The 15465-nt window shown below is 54.4% G+C and overlaps 1 protein-coding gene across 1 annotated transcript in view; it reads left to right on the forward strand.

The window, feature by feature from the left end:
- ALK (ALK receptor tyrosine kinase) overlaps window positions 1-15465 on the forward strand; it is an 878396-nt gene that overhangs the window by 844698 nt on the left and 18233 nt on the right. The window contains exons 15-24 of the mRNA XM_058667362.1: window positions 5066-5197; window positions 6033-6177; window positions 6821-6929; window positions 8205-8227; window positions 8792-8944; window positions 9916-10020; window positions 11572-11758; window positions 12051-12141; window positions 12240-12304; window positions 13578-13707. Of these exons, the coding sequence (XP_058523345.1) occupies window positions 5066-5197; window positions 6033-6177; window positions 6821-6929; window positions 8205-8227; window positions 8792-8944; window positions 9916-10020; window positions 11572-11758; window positions 12051-12141; window positions 12240-12304; window positions 13578-13707 (1140 nt within the window). The remainder of the gene's footprint in view (window positions 1-5065; window positions 5198-6032; window positions 6178-6820; window positions 6930-8204; window positions 8228-8791; window positions 8945-9915; window positions 10021-11571; window positions 11759-12050; window positions 12142-12239; window positions 12305-13577; window positions 13708-15465) is intronic.

The following is a 15465-nucleotide window of genomic DNA, read 5'->3' on the forward strand; positions in this document are numbered from 1 at the left end:
GGTTGTTTGGGGGCTAAGAAGGCAGGTGCTGTGAGGCCTGGGGGTCCAGGCTGGGTTTTCTGAGTGGCCTTCAACACTAAAGACTGAGTCCTGCTTGCAGGGGCAGCCTCTGGTCATTTTTCTCGGTACAGACATAAGAACCCAGGTCCCATCACCTCTAGCCCAGGGTGCTGGTTCTTCAGACATGTTACTCTCAGCAGAAAAACGGCAGCTTGGACATTTCTTGTTCAGCTCAACATCAGACTCACAGCCATGCATCAGTGTGCACCAACACTCAGAAAAAAGTTCTGAAAGATACAGGTGGCTGATGGGGGTGCCTTATCAGTAATGCCCAAAACATTGTATGTCATATTCTAGTTACTAATTGTGTGATTAAGTCAGTAATAATGAGTATTAATAATAATAAAGCTAAATAGTGATAGTTATTGTGAAAGCATAGACTGGAATGTGGTCTATTTTGCTCACCTCCCAGAAGGGAAAAATGGGACTTAGCCACGGTCACTTACAACAAGAACAGGCAGAGTCCCTGCTCTTCATTGGACCTCAGTTTCAGCTGGTTTTGTCCCCAGTTTCCCTTGCAGCAGATCCTGGACAAGACTTTGCAGCCCTAGAGATTCCTGCCCTGGCCCTGTCCCTCTGTTTCTGACCCACAATCACAGAGGGAGACCTCCAGCTGCAGTGTCTAGAAATCCCAGACGAGTCCAAGACTACCAGGAATACAGGGCAATGGGACCAATGGAGCAGCAGCTGGACCAACCCCACACGTCCCAGTGACTATGCCTTGCCTGTGATCAGCGTGCCATGACCCTGACAGTGCTGGCCACCCTTGTAGGACTAGTCTCCAGGTTGTACCAAACTATAGCCTCACCTGAGCACAGCTTTTGGCTATAACTTAAGGGCCAGCTGCTCCAGGCACTGGGTTCCAGTACCCAGGACAGCTCCTCCCATGAGTACTTATTTCAGAATCCCATGGCTCTGGAGGTTAGATGTGGGAACCAAGGATACCAAGAAAGCGGTTCAGTTCCACAAAATAAACTTGTGAGACAGCAAGAATAAAACTAGGGCCTCGTCCTCCTCCCCAGCCCCTTCCCAAGAACACATGTAGAAGACCAGCCCGTGGCATGAGAAATATCTCCACTCCAACTTTTATTTAGCCACAATAACCAGGACTTTCCAACCTGTTCCAATATATTAAGTCATTACATTCCAGGCTGCTGTGGTTTTCACAGGAATTTATTGAGTGCTAATGTAATTCTTTCATCTGAGCAGAACGATTGCATTGACTTCTACAGGGGACTTTAACTTGATTGGATTGTAATCAGTTATGTCTTTTCACAGGACCACTTTTTTTTTAATTCAATTGTAATCTACTTGTTCCTCTGGGTTGCTACACTTTATCATTTTTATTAATCAACCTACTTATTCTCCATACTTGTAGATGTGCAGTAGAGTTCCCAGGCCAGCAAAAGAGGTGATTCCTAGCCAGGGACGAGGGTCAGCCCCCTCTGCTGATGGGGCCAGGCATAGTTCTGCACTAGGGGAAAGGATCACTAGACCAGGCAGAAAGACAAACTATGGTCAGACCCTACCTCTACCTCCAGTGGTCCCGGGACAGAAGCTCGGTGTCCAGAGACAGTCCTCAAGAGAGTGGATGGACTTTAAGCATTAGACTGCTTTGCTGGTTCAACTACACGCTTGTGTGCCTGGCCACACCTGAGCTCCCAGTATCTTCCAGCTTCTGAATCCTCCGCACCGCTCAGCCCCTAGCCCTGCCCCTTCAGCTCCTGTCAGAGCCCTCCTGCTTGCTTGAGGCTAAGTCAAGGCCTCTAAGTAATACGGCCCTGTACGCCCTGGCAGCAGCTAATTCTTTGTGCTGTTCTGTGTGTTGTAGGGTGGTGAGCAGCGTCCCTGTTTTCTGTCCACTCTGGGCACTGTCATCCCCCAGGACAGGCAGAAATGCCCTCAGATAGTTTCCCATACCCTCCAGGGAGCAGCACCATTGGTCTAAGTGTTCAATTCCATCACCACCTTCACCCTCGAGGCCAGTACCGTGAATGGCCTTGAGCGCTCTCTACTTATGTTTATTAAAAGACACTGAGGATGCCCTGTGAGCCAGTCACTGTCTGCTGTCTTAGGAACTTGGGATGCATTAGTGATGGAAGGTCTTTGTTCTCCAGAATGTCACCTCCAAGGAAGGGAAGGAGTGAGCAGGCAAAGGCCACGTCCCTGAGAGGGAGAATGGCCACTGCTCATAGCAGCCCCAATGAGGGCAGCAGAGAATGCTCAGGACTAGGCTCTCATGAGGACCTGGCTCGGCCTCAGGAGGCTTTTGAGCCTGGAAGTGTCAAACTAGCAGGTGGTAAATGACTCATTTGAGGCTGCTCTGTGAAGAGCAAAGCACGTGGGCTCGACCAGAGCCAGAATCTGAATTTAAGGCTGTTGTGCTCACCTGGGCAAGAGGTGATGGTGCTGTGGACTGGAGGGTGCTGAGGTTGGGCAGGTCTGCGAACATGGTCCAGCGCAGAGTCAGCATCCTGAGCTGCAGGCCTTGGGTAGGCACGGGGAGAGCAGCTGCTGGGGCTCAGGAGGCAGCTCCAGGGTGGGGGCACAAAGCTGAACCTGGACTGAGACAGGATGAGCTTGCCAAGGCTGGGACACAGACAGGTGAGAGCGCAAGGTGCGGGGAGGGGAGTCAGGAGGAGAAGAGGCACCGGAGAGGGCAGGAACTCCCAGTGGTGGCAGAGGAGGGCTGTCCTGGCAGCATGGACAACAAAGCACATCACCCCCTTTGCTGCTGCTGGGTCCAACCTGGAGCAGACCCAAAACCCACATTTCCTACCTCCAACTCAACTTACAGCCACACCCAGAGCAGGGGCAGTGGTGGTTGGGCATAAGTCCAGGTGCCAGCTACTCAAAAAGCCATCTTTAAACCCTCTGAGCCCTTTTCCCCCACCTGGGCTGTCTCCGGGTTCTGTTTGTGGGACCAAAAACATCTCCAGAGAGAGGTGTTACCTCTGCCATCAGTCAGAAGAGAGGAGCAAAAGTGCCGGCCCTCTTGGCACCCCTGGCTCACACAGGGCCATGCCTTGGCAAGTCCAGGGAGGGCTCAGTGAATCCCTGACCCAGCCATCAGGATCCCTGCCTGGACCCCACACCCTGTGCTGTGCCCAGCTAATAGCCTCCCCTGGCCCACCAGATGGGCCTAGGACCTGCTCCTCATGACTCCTGACTGCTCCAAAGTGCTGGAGGACAAGCCCATGAAAAATGGCAGCTCTCTACAAGGGCGATTTACAGCCTTCCACTCACACTAAATCCACTCTAAAAAGTATCAGATTATTTCCATCATTAAATCCAAAATGCCATAAAACAGATTGCATCTCAGCCATTTATCTGGAAATTTCTCCACTGCTCAATAGCAACACTCCTGAATGCGTTAGCATAAGGAGTGGCTCAAGATGAATTGCCGTGTCCACTGGCTGGTTACACAGCAGTACTCGATGGAAATTTGATGTTTTATTGGCTTTTTTTTTCCTCGTTGCATGAAAGAAAAGTCATTTTCCTCTGAGGTCAGGCTTTTGTTTGGAGATTGTTTCAAAGCTGTGATGATTGATGAACAGGGATGGCCATTCTTAAAGCATTGCCCCCTTGTTTGGGGCTTCCAGGATTCTGGAAACTTCCAGAAACTTCCAGCCCAGTCCAGAGGTTCCCAGACATGTAAGTCTCCACCAGGAGTACAAAGGTGCTTGAAAAAGTTCCTGGGGAAAGCAGAACTTAAAATATAAGCTTATTCATATTTTTGTGCAAGAAGATTTTGAGAATCATGCAGAGCTTTGAAAGGCAGACTTAACAGAAAGAGAAGGAAAGACAGAGAAAGAGGTCTTCTGTCCACTGGTTCACTCCCCAGATGGCTAAAACAGCTGGAGCTGAGCTGACTGAGGCCAGGAACTTGGAGATTCCTCGGAGTCTCCCATGTAGGTGCAGGGTCCCAAGGACTTGGGCCATCCTCTGCTGTCCTTCCAAGCCACAAGCAGCAAGCGAGATCAGAAGTAGAGCAGCCCAGATTCAAACCAGCTCCGCATGTAGGATGCTCAGAAGTGAATCTAAATCAAATGACAGCAATTTGTCCCCGGCACAGGTGCAAGGCACTATAACAGACATTCCATCCTTGGCCCATGTAGCTGTTGCCCCCCAATTCCTTCCATCATGGAGGGCTGGGAACTGGGCAATTCCCTCTGCAGCCATCCCAGAACAGACAGAAAAGCCACGTGGCCGACCGGAGGCTCTGCATAGGGCTTGTCTGGGTTCTGCAGAGGCTAGAAATGGGGCATGATGGGAGGAATGACTTTCTCAAAGGTGAGCTGGGAGGAAGATCTGAATCTGAGCTCTCACGACTCTGTTGTCTTCCTGCGACACTCAGAGAATTGTAACTTGTCCCACATGCTGCCGGCCCTGCCCTGCCTAGATGAGGAAGTCCTGCTCCCAGGATAGTAGCCAAGGACTCCAGGTGTGACCTGGCTGTCCAGGAGCACGCCCTCCTCCTGTGCTGGTTTGCCTGTACTCTTCCATCCAACCCTGCCTCAGCACACAGGACCTTGGTCCTCCCGTCCTCTGGGTCCACAGCTCCTCCTGGACCATCTCTTGGTTCTAAGGTGAATCTATCTAAGCCAAAGACACTTGGTGGTGCTTTTCCCCAAAGATCTGGCTCACCTCGTTCCCCAGAGGCTTAAATTGAGCTTTCATTCTCCAGCGACTTCAGTTTCCCCCTACTCTGTGCTAATACATGTTCTTATCCTTTGGAGCCCAGCTAAGCGCTACCTCCTGCAGGCAGTGCTCTCTGGTCACCAGTTAGCAATAAAGGCTGCTCCCCCTCCCTCCTGTTGTCCTAGCCTTTGCATCTGTGGTGTGCTTGCCTGTCACAGCTGCCAGTGTGGACTTCCTGCCTTCCAGCATCGTCAGCTGTCAGAGAGGGACAGCCAGAGCCCATCATTGGGCGCAAGAAGTCTGTCTTTGGGAGGTGGAGAACCCTAGCCTAGGCCCCAGCCTAGTGTGTTTCTTGTTTCTACAGACAAACCAGTTAATTCAGAAAGTCTGCATCGGTGAGAACAAGGTGATCGAGGAGGAGATCCGTGTGAACAGAAGTGTGCACGAGTGGGCAGGAGGAGGCGGCGGAGGTGGAGGAGCCACCTATGTCTTTAAGGTAGGGTCAACTCTGCAAGGATCCACAAGGGGCCCCAGGGAGGATCTCCGTGCATGGTGGTATTGGGCAGGGATGGAAACCCTCTGCATCATCGCTCACCCCCATAAGGAGAGGACCAAACTGAGACCCAGGGAGGAGAGAAATAGAGTGTGTGTGGCCAAGAGAGGGCAGCTCCTCTCTTGCTGACTTCCAGCCCAGTTCCACCATGCTGGACCCCCTGTGTCCTCCTAGGCAGCTCTGGGGCCTCAGCTGGGCTCACCTGACATCAGCTCAGCCAGGCTGGCTGCTCGGCTGATGCCTCTGCCACTAGATCCTCCTACAGGGACAGTGATGCTCAGGGCTTGGTCCTGAAGCCTTAGAGTGGGGAGGAAGGAGAGAGCCAGGAGACCCATGCTAACTGTCTACATCCAAGACCTCCCAGGCCCATCCGAGGAGCTTCAGGGAAAGAAAAGGGCCAGGGCAGGTGCCACGATGATATTGACAGATGAGAGATCTTCAACCAGTGCATCATGAAGGAGCTGTACTTGGATTTCAAACTCGTTTGCAGCAGAATAAACAGCTGTTATTCTGTTTACGTGCACTTTTGAAAATCTCCTGCTCTGCATCATGTATATAGGATCCGTGGCTTGTGTTAGCACATGTATGTACATGCATGCCCTGGTGGTGGTGCCTCTCTGGTTGAACCCTGACTCCCAAAGAGGCTGGCGGCAGAGCAGGAGCTGAAGGGTCACAGCCATGGGGTGAGTGCATACGACTCAGCCCACAAAGCACTTAGCCTGACAACAACCAGCCACCCTGCAACCCCAGCATTTTTCAATCTCTGAATGCACGCCAGATGAAGGATGGAGTGCCCGTGCCGCTGATCATTGCGGCTGGCGGTGGCGGCAGAGCCTATGGGGCCAAGACGGACACATTCCACCCGGAGAGGCTCGAGAACAACTCCTCGGTCCTGGGGCTAAACGGCAATTCCGGAGCCGCAGGTAAAGCCCACCCCCACCCCCAAGACCTGTTGGTCTCCCGCAGACCGTGAGGACTTCAGCTCAGGCCAAGGCCATGATGCAGCTGTACCTGAGCATGTCTTGGCCTTGGGGCCCCTGCTGGGAGCTCTGGGCTTGGTGCTAACACCCAGGGAAGCAGAGCAAGCTGCATCCTGGGGTGCCCAGATGCCACCTGGCTGAGCTGGGGCCTGGACTTGCACAAAGTCCCTGAGCACCTGGTCCTGGAGTCACCCAAGACAGCCGGAGCCAAGCGTGAGGCCGCCAGGACACCTGTGCCCTATCTGACAAACTCCCATGATCCCTACACTGCCCAGCACCACCCTTGAGGATGGGTCTTCATGATTCCAAGTTACAGATGAGAAGACTGAGGTTTCAAATGGGCAGTTCTGACAATAGCTGCCAGAAGCTGGGCCAGGCTGATTCTAGTTATGATGGGAGGATATGGATGCCTGGCACTTTGCCGGGCAGGCAGGAGTGCAGAGAAACCGCAAAACAACCAGCTGCCCGGCCTCCCACCTCATCCCTAACAGGGGCAACTCCTCGCATTGGACCCAGGGACCGGTGGACGGGGAGCAGAGGTGCCAGGCTGGCATCTTCACAAGCCTGCTCTCTTCTCATCTGGCAGGTGGCGGAGGTGGCTGGAGTGATAACACTTCCTTGCTCTGGGCCGGAAAGTCTTTGCTGGAGGGTGCCACCGGAGGACATTCCTGCCCCCAGGCCATGAAGAAGTGGGGGTGGGAGACAAGAGGGGGTTTCGGAGGGGGTGGAGGGGGGTGCTCCTCAGGTGGAGGAGGCGGAGGATATATAGGTAAAGATGATTCGTGTTCAAGGTGTCACTCCTTCCCCCTCTTAGTCCTAGGCACCTCACACCCCCTACCCCATCCCATCCCGGCCGCCCCAGCGTGGCCTGTGATGTCACTGCACGCCCCTCTTCCGGCCCCTGGGTACCCCTAGCCAGAGGCAGCGTTCTGGCTCCCCAGCCAGCACGCAGCTTCCAGGCTGCCCCAACATCAGCATCAAAGTCCTTCCCCCACCCCAGGGATTCTTGATCTTCCCCCTGAAGCCAGCGATGAGGGGGACTTTGGCTTCCTGGAGCCACCCCTGAGGATTCACTGGCCTGAGCTCCCCTGGAGAGCTCTGACTGCCCAACCTCAAGCCTCCCTTTGGAGGCCTAGACCCCTCCTCCCTTCTGGACTCTCTCCAGTCTCCAGCTGCCAAGAAGGCGCAGCTCCGGTGGGAGCTCCATGTGAGGGCCACCATGGGCAGCTATAGCCCAGCCCCCAGCAAGCAGCCAGTCCTCGGCTCAGCTGCCTCCTGCGGGCAGTGGACCGAGCCCCAACTGAGCAGGCACCTTCTGAGGCTGAGAGGCTGGGAGGCCGTGCACCCCACCCTACCCCACCCAACCCCCAGACTAGGATGCAATGCATGCCCGCACCGTGATGTTCCTGTCTGTGTTTGGCTTTGGCGCTGTGTGTAAGATGCTGTGTTAACTACATGCTCTTCCCCTCCAAGCCCCAGGGGGAGGGAAGGACATCCCCGGGGGAGCCCCAAGATCACCCAAGCCCAGATGAAAGGAGGGACGGGAGCCTTCAGGCACAGAGCTCAAGCCCCCACAGCCCAACCCTCACCCAGTGAGGCTGGAGGGCTGTCCCAGCTCAGAGCATGTGCTAAGTGCCCAACCCACTCCAGGGTCTCTAGAACTTTCTGGACTGCTGCTCACATCCTGGAAGGGCCTCAGAGGCAGGTTGGAGGCCCCCCTCCTTACCCTTTATTGAAGTAGACCCAAACCTGGAGGGAAATATGGTCCATGCACCCAGCACCTAGCCCTGCCCCAAGTTCAGCATCTGTGCCCTGGGCCTCCCTTCCCTCCCACCTCCCCCACCCCAGAATCCCCAACAACCCACTCCCATCCTGGCCTGGAGAGAGTTGCACGCCCCGCTGCCGCGCATGCATGTTGAGATCTTGGCGCCCACCCCCTTTGTGTTCAACTCTGCTCTGGTTTGCCACAGGCGGCAACGCAGCCTCAAACAATGACCCTGAAATGGATGGGGAAGATGGGATTTCCTTTATCAGTCCACTGGGCATCCTGTACACCCCGGCTTTGAAAGGTACCCCCGCTGCAAGGCTCTTCCACCCAGCTGACACCCCAGGGTCACTGACAAGAGCCCAGGACAAGGAAAAGGAGGGGTTCCCCCACTCCCAGGCAAGCCTTCCTACAGCTCATCTCCCTGGGCGGGATCCCTGGAGGTCAGGACATCTGGTTTAAGGTACACAGGGAGGCAGAATGCTGACTGCCATATAGGTCCAGAACATACAGCAGGGACAGCCCACATCCCTGTCCCCACCAACCTCAGAGGCTCATGTGACGATTCTCACTGCCTCCCTATACACACAACCTCTCATGTTCCTGGACACCCACCCATGGGCGCCACAGCCCACGTGCACCAGGGGGACCACCCCATACTGAGCTGTGGGAGAAGGAACAGGAACCACAGAAGCCACAGAGAGAACCCTGGAGATAGAATCCGGGCTGGGTGTGGGTGCAGGATGCAGGCCCCAGGTCCAGCCCAAGCCTGACCCTCCCTCCTTGTCACAGTGATGGAGGGCCATGGGGAAGTGAATATTAAGCATTATCTAAACTGCAGTCACTGTGAGATAGACGAGTGTCACATGGACCCCGAGACTCACAAGGTCATCTGCTTCTGCGACCATGGAACGGTGCTGGCCCAGGATGGTGTCTCCTGCATTGGTAAGAGAAGTAGAGACCGGGGATGGGGAAGGCTCCAGAGCTGGACCTTGGCTCAGAGCCCCAGCTGGTGCCTGGAGTTCCAAAACACCAGGCTTATGGGGTTTTGTGAGTGTCCTGTCCCTGGCCGGTCTGTACAGGGTGGGCTTCTGATGACAGTGCAGAGGGACAATGCAGATAAGATCCTGAAGACAGGGTCACATCACCTGGCCCCATTGTCCATCCAGGGCCATCCCACCTACCCTGGAACAACCTGTTCATGGAGGGTTCAGAGCCAGGACCCTGTTCCATGGAGCTTGTTTCCACCAATTTCCCTACTGGCCTCATGCACTCACATGCAATGTTTCTGTCCCTCTAAGTCTTTTCCACACTGAGTCACCCAGTTGCTCTGGTCAGTTCATGAAACTGCATTTTGGTGTCTCCTTCCCACCCAAGAGCCCCTTCTTTGTGTGTGATCCAGTAGTTTGAGGCCCCCTTTGAGGTGTGGGGTCTAGAATGCCACCACCCAGCATGGTCCCGGGGTGGGGATGGGGGAGCGCCTCTTCTCTGTGTGCCCCTGGCCAGGTGCTCTGAGAAGGTCATTCAGCCAAGATGATCACTGGCCATTCATTCTGCATAATTATGTTATGTCTACAGTCATCTGAGAACCCCAGCTCCTGATTTCTGTCATTCCCTGAGTTCCTGCTTCCTGCCCATCCTCAGCCTTGAATCGCAGTGATGTTTTGGATCAACATCCAGAACTTGACCTGCAACCCTGCTCAGGTCCCCACAGCCACCCAGAAACTACTGATGGAGGCTGTAAGACCAGGAGAAACCTGCTTTGTGCCATGTTCCCCTGGAAGAGTGTGGGGTGGTATGTGGCAGGATCTCAGGATAGGAAGGAGTAGCTATGGAACGCATTTCTGACAGCCAACCAACCCTGAGGAGAACAAAGGAGCATGGTTGTCACACCCCATTGGGAACCTGTCTTTCAGTGTCGCCCACCCCAGAGCCCCATCTGCCGCTCTCACTGATCCTCTCTGTGGTCACCTCTGCTCTAGTGGCCGCCCTTGTCCTGGCTTTCTCTGGCATCATGATTGGTGAGTACCCCAGGGCCCTTGCACCCATGGCTGGGCAGGACACAGGTCTGGAGGAACCTAGTGGAGTCTTGGCCTACACCTTGAGATCCCAGGTGTCACTGTGTCCTGCTAGTTCCTGGGGTTGAGTCAGTGGTGACAAGGGCAGCTCGGGCCAAGCCAGGATAGAAACTCCCAAACCTGCACCCACCAGAATGGCTGCAGATCCCAGGGGAGCCTCAGATTCTGCAGCACAGACCTGTGCATGGCCTCCTGGCTGCTTGGGATGGGTGGGAAGGGACAGAAAGGAAGGGAAGAGAAGGGAGAGGAGCCTGTCCCCACCATTGCTCCACGGAGCCACCTGTGCTTCAGGGGTGCAGCTCTCTAGGTAACAGGTCCCGCTCTTCCCCTGGGACTCTAGCAAAGGGAGAGGAGAGCCCATTTGAGTGTGTCTCCATTCCCTCTGTGAGCCGAGGTGAGCAGGTCCACAGAGCACAGGGGGCTTGGCATGGTGCAGCCAGCCTCACTGTTGGCAGCAAAATGCCCAGGACAGATGGCAGAGATGCAAGGGCAGAGAAAAAGATTCCCAGTAGCACTCGGGGTGAGGAGATTCAGGGGCAGGTGGGGGATGGCAGCACATGCGTGTCCCCATATGGTGCCATCCTTCAAAGGGACAGGATAATAAGAGCCAGCAACACTTGTTGCACACACTGTGATTTTCCACATCACAGAGTATTAAACCCTTAAGTAACCACATGGCCATGGCTGGTTTATTCTGTCAAGGGGAGAACAGAACACACAGAGAACACATCACAAACCAGCACATGGCCCAGACTTGCGCACAGGAGCCACCTCTGAGGTCCCTTTCTCTCCTGGCCCCAGGACAGGCCTCGCAGGAACCACCGTCAGTGGCGACGGTCACTCATGTGGCAGAGCATTAGACTTCCACAGTCCTTTCCTGTTCGCAAAATTCATCTAGGCATGATGGTCCTGAGGAGTACAGGATGGTGGGGGAAGGCCAGTTAGGGAGACAAGGCAGGAGTTACTGTCCCTGCCCTCGAGAGAGGGAGCTGGGGTCCAGTGAGAGTGGGTGACCTGGTAGGGTCGTTCAGCCTGTAAGGGCAAGAGGAGGAATCAAACCTCAATCGTTCAGCCATTTGAAGGTTTTTCCACAACTCACCAGGACCCCAGCTACCCTGCCTAATGTCTGAGCGCAGCTAGAGGCCAAGGCAGGGCCCTTCCTGGGCACATGGAGCTCCTCTGGTCACCAGTCGTGGCTCCTGAACTCCCTGAGAGCCTCGCTGAGACCTCGCTGCATGGCCCGTAGGCTGATGGTCCCCAACCTTGGCTGTCTCCCTTCCCCACGCAGGGTCAGATCTGTAGCCTGACTCCCTCCCGACTCTGGTGGCGCTGCCCTGTCTGAGAGAATAGAACCATCTATCCTTTGGTTCACTTTCACACCTGTAGTCCTTTTGTTCTTAGTTCCGAATAAAGAGGGGAGACAGAGAGGCAGACGGGCTTCCTGCAGTCTCCAGGTCTGGGCCACGTGGTCACTGTCCCCCTGTCCATCCGCAGTGTACCGTCGCAAGCACCAGGAGCTGCAGGCCATGCAGCTGGAGCTGCAGAGCCCTGAGTACAAGCTGAGCAAGCTCCGCACCTCGACCATCATGACCGACTACAACCCTAACTACTGCTTCGCCGGCAAGACCTCCTCCATCAGTGACCTGAAGGAGGTGCCACGGAAGAACATCACCCTCATCCGGTCAGTGCCACAGCAGTCCTTGGCAAGAGAGGCTGGGTATCATCAAGACCCCAAAAGTAGAAAAATGTGCCCCCAGCCCTCTCGGTGCCACCCAGAGGTGTCTGATTTTTTTTTTAATCACCCTTTCTCTTCACGGAGCTCTTGTCCACCACGGGTAGAGCCTAGGGTCTCTTCCCTGAGCAGCCAGCCCTCCTGCACGTGTGTTACCCTCCCAGTGTAGTGCACAGCCCGGGGAACCCCAGCTTGTGTCATGGTCCGCTGGGATCTGCCTCATCATGTCTCCTGCTCATAGGGGTCTGGGCCATGGTGCCTTTGGGGAAGTATATGAAGGCCAGGTGTCTGGGATGCCCAACGACCCAAGCCCCCTGCAAGTGGCTGTCAAGGTAAGAGGCGGCTGTACCTTGAGGTTAACCTTGGCCTGAGGTTTGTGTGGGCCATGGCTCTCCCCTCACAGCCGGTTCCTCCTCTCCACCCTGCCTAGACCCTGCCGGAGGTGTGTTCTGAACAGGACGAGCTGGATTTCCTCATGGAGGCCTTGATCATCAGGTAAAGCCTCGGAGACATTCTCCCTACTCTTCCCCTTACTTCCACAAACATGGTGGAGAACTCTCCAGCTGACAGATGTCTAAGGGAAGTGGTGCTGGCCCCAGCACACTGTGTCTGCTCTGCCCAGGATTCTCCACACTGCTTTTTTTTTCTTTTTTTAAATGTATGTATTGGAAAGGCAGAGTTACACAGAGACAGGCAGAGAGACCTGCCATCCCCTGGCTCACTCCCTAAATAGCTACAATGGCCAGGGTTTGGGCGGGAGCTAGAAACTCCATCTGGGTCTCTCCCACATGGTGGTAGGGGTCCAAGCATTTGGCCCATCTTCTAGCTGCTTTTCCCAGACACGTTAGCAGGAAGCTGGATCAGAAGTGGCACATCAGGGTTCAATTAGGGCCTCCTATGGGGTGCCGGTGTCACAGGAGCAAGCCCTGCTCATGCATGCACGCCACAACACCAGCCCTTCTCCACACTGCTTACCAGAGTGCGGCAACCCCCTAATGATTGTCTCAAAACATGGGCGCCCTCTGATAATCCTCCCAATTTCATGCTCTGTGTGTAGCCCCCAGCCCTGTGCTCCCTGGTTTTGCCTTTAGAAATAGGGCAGGCTGTACAGTACAAAGTGTAATCCTACAGTACAGGGTGTAGGCCCCTTACTGATCCCACACATAGATCTAGCACAAAGGAAATGTGCCTCTCCCAGGCTGGGAGCACCCTTCTCTGGGTTCACACCAGCCGACCTGCTCCTCTTCACTGATGCTGAGAACACCTGTTCTGACCACAGCTTCCCTTTGTGGACACAGCCTGGCATGTGCTTGGGTGGGAGTGACTGGAGGAGCAGAGCAGGACAGTGTGACTGATGTGCCTGGGGGGTTCTACAGCCACAGGAAGACACACAGCTAGGTCGGCACCTTGCTTTAAAGATAACATGTGCTTTTTGATTTTGCATGTTGTTTATTGTGCAAGTGTTGACTAAAACTTGGGAAGTGTATGACGGAGACCTAAATCACTCCCTTTCATCACAGGGGAGCAATTAGCCATTCTAATTCAGGGTATGATCATCTTTCAGTCCAGATTCCACTTTCTTAGCCATGTGCCTGGGCAGTTTCCTCCCAACTCCAACCCAATGTCCTCCTGCCCACTGGCTTTGCCCCCTTCTCAGCTGCCCATATTCACAGAACGCAAGCCGAAAACATTATTTTGCATTTCACTCCCCCACTTAAGATTATCCCTGATTGCCCAGTTCAGTTGGTCACAGTCATCTCCTTTGCAGCAAATTCAACCACCAGAACATTGTGCGCTGCATCGGAGTCAGTCTACAAGCCCTACCCCGCTTCATCCTGCTGGAGCTCATGGCAGGAGGAGACCTCAAGTCTTTCCTCCGGGAGACCCGGCCTCGTCCGGTGAGTGGGACCCACACTTGCTGCAGGGGTGATGAGAGCAAAGACCGGAGCAGGAGCCAGGAAGAACAGGTGCGAGGACAGGCTAGGACCCATGAAGGTAGCCCTTGGGCTTGGAGAGGAGGGAATGGCCAAGACAGAGTGGATGGAAAGGATCATGTTCCCCCAGGTGCAATGAGCTTATGTAAGACTTGCTCAAAGCATTCTTTAGCCAGACTCCATTTCTCTGAATCAGCCAGAGACTGATCCAGGGTGAATGGTCATGTCGTCCTCTCACTCTGATGTCCTCCCTCTCTGAAATTCAAACACTAGCACTCAGACATCCCACCCAACCTTGTGGTTTGGCTGTGAAACTGAAGGGCCGAAATCTTCAGGAAGATGTTGCATGCATGTGTTGGTGAGAAGGCTAGCACTTGGAAAGGAAACAACCCTGGAGTGGACCCAGAAATCCTAAGAAAAGAATCGCCTATTTGCTGTCTGTATATGAGTTCTATTTTGCTAAGGACTAAGGCAAGAAAATACCATGCATGGGAGAGAGACATTGTGAAGGGAATTTAGGAACCCATCATGTAGCAAGTCCAAGGACTTTGGAGATGGGAGAGGGTGGGCGTGAGGAGTGGAGCTTCTCTCTCTCTCTTGCAGACAAAGATGCCTCTCTACTTCGGTGATAAAAGAGGATTTAAATACTGTTCACAGGAACCAAGCTCTGACAGGGAAAGGCAGATCCTTCATCCCTCCCATCCCTGCCATGTCTGGGCAGGGGAGGAGGGTGGGGCAGGGAAGATTCAGAGCTGGAGCCTACTGCCAACTTCCGACATCTATCAGCAGGTCCTGCCTGGACCAGCAGAGGAGGGGAACCCTTTTCTCTGCCAAGGGTCAGCTGGATATTTAGACCATCATTGGTGGGCAGTAATTTTCAACTTAAAAATAGCCTGCTGTAAATTTACTGAATTCCAAATCCTGCCAGCTGTTACCTTGGCAGGGCCAAACTGTGTGATTTCATGGGCTGGAAGTTCCCCGCTCCTGAAGGGGATGCTTGCAACAAGGAGGCAGCCCAACCTTGGGAAAGAGCAGGCTGTTTTCCTCCCACAAATCTGCTCTTCTTCCTCTTGCCCCTGCTTGTGCTTTGTGAGAGTCCCTTTGCCAACCATGCACCTATGTCTTCATGAGCCCACTCCAGGTGGCAACCCAGTCATCCTTCTCTGTGCCTCCCCTTGCACCTACCTGACCCAGAGGAGCTGGTCCTTCCTAACAGGCCTGGCCTATGATTGGTAATGACCCTCCAGAATGACAGCATAAATGTGCTTGTGGTGGGGCAGGAACAAGGTTATTGTTGGGCTTCCCCTATTGAGTCTATGGGCTACAAAAACCATCCTGGTGAGATGTGGATCCAGCTAAATGTCATTTCCAGTGGTCGAAGGAGGCTCATAAGGAACCAAGAAGGGAAAGCTGGCCAAGGGACAAGCAGGGATGGAGAAATCGTGACTGCAAGAGGGCGGCTGGAGATGTGCCTTGGAGATGCACTGGTTTCAATGGCGTGACATCCACCCAGGGCCTCTGCTTGCATCACCTGGAGTCTCTCGCAGCAGCTTGCCGTGCGAAAACACCAAACTCATGGAGCAGAATCAGCAAGGGCGCTATCCTCACTTCCTGCCAGCCCCGGCACAGGACAGTTCTGCAGACCTGACAAGGGCCAGAGGTGCACAGGGTTGACATCAAGAGCATGGGAGCCCAGACCAACCATGTCTGCAGTGGAAATGG

The sequence above is a fragment of the Ochotona princeps genome, chromosome 8 (genome assembly GCF_030435755.1).
Source record: "Ochotona princeps isolate mOchPri1 chromosome 8, mOchPri1.hap1, whole genome shotgun sequence".
Classification (NCBI taxonomy): domain Eukaryota; kingdom Metazoa; phylum Chordata; class Mammalia; order Lagomorpha; family Ochotonidae; genus Ochotona; species Ochotona princeps.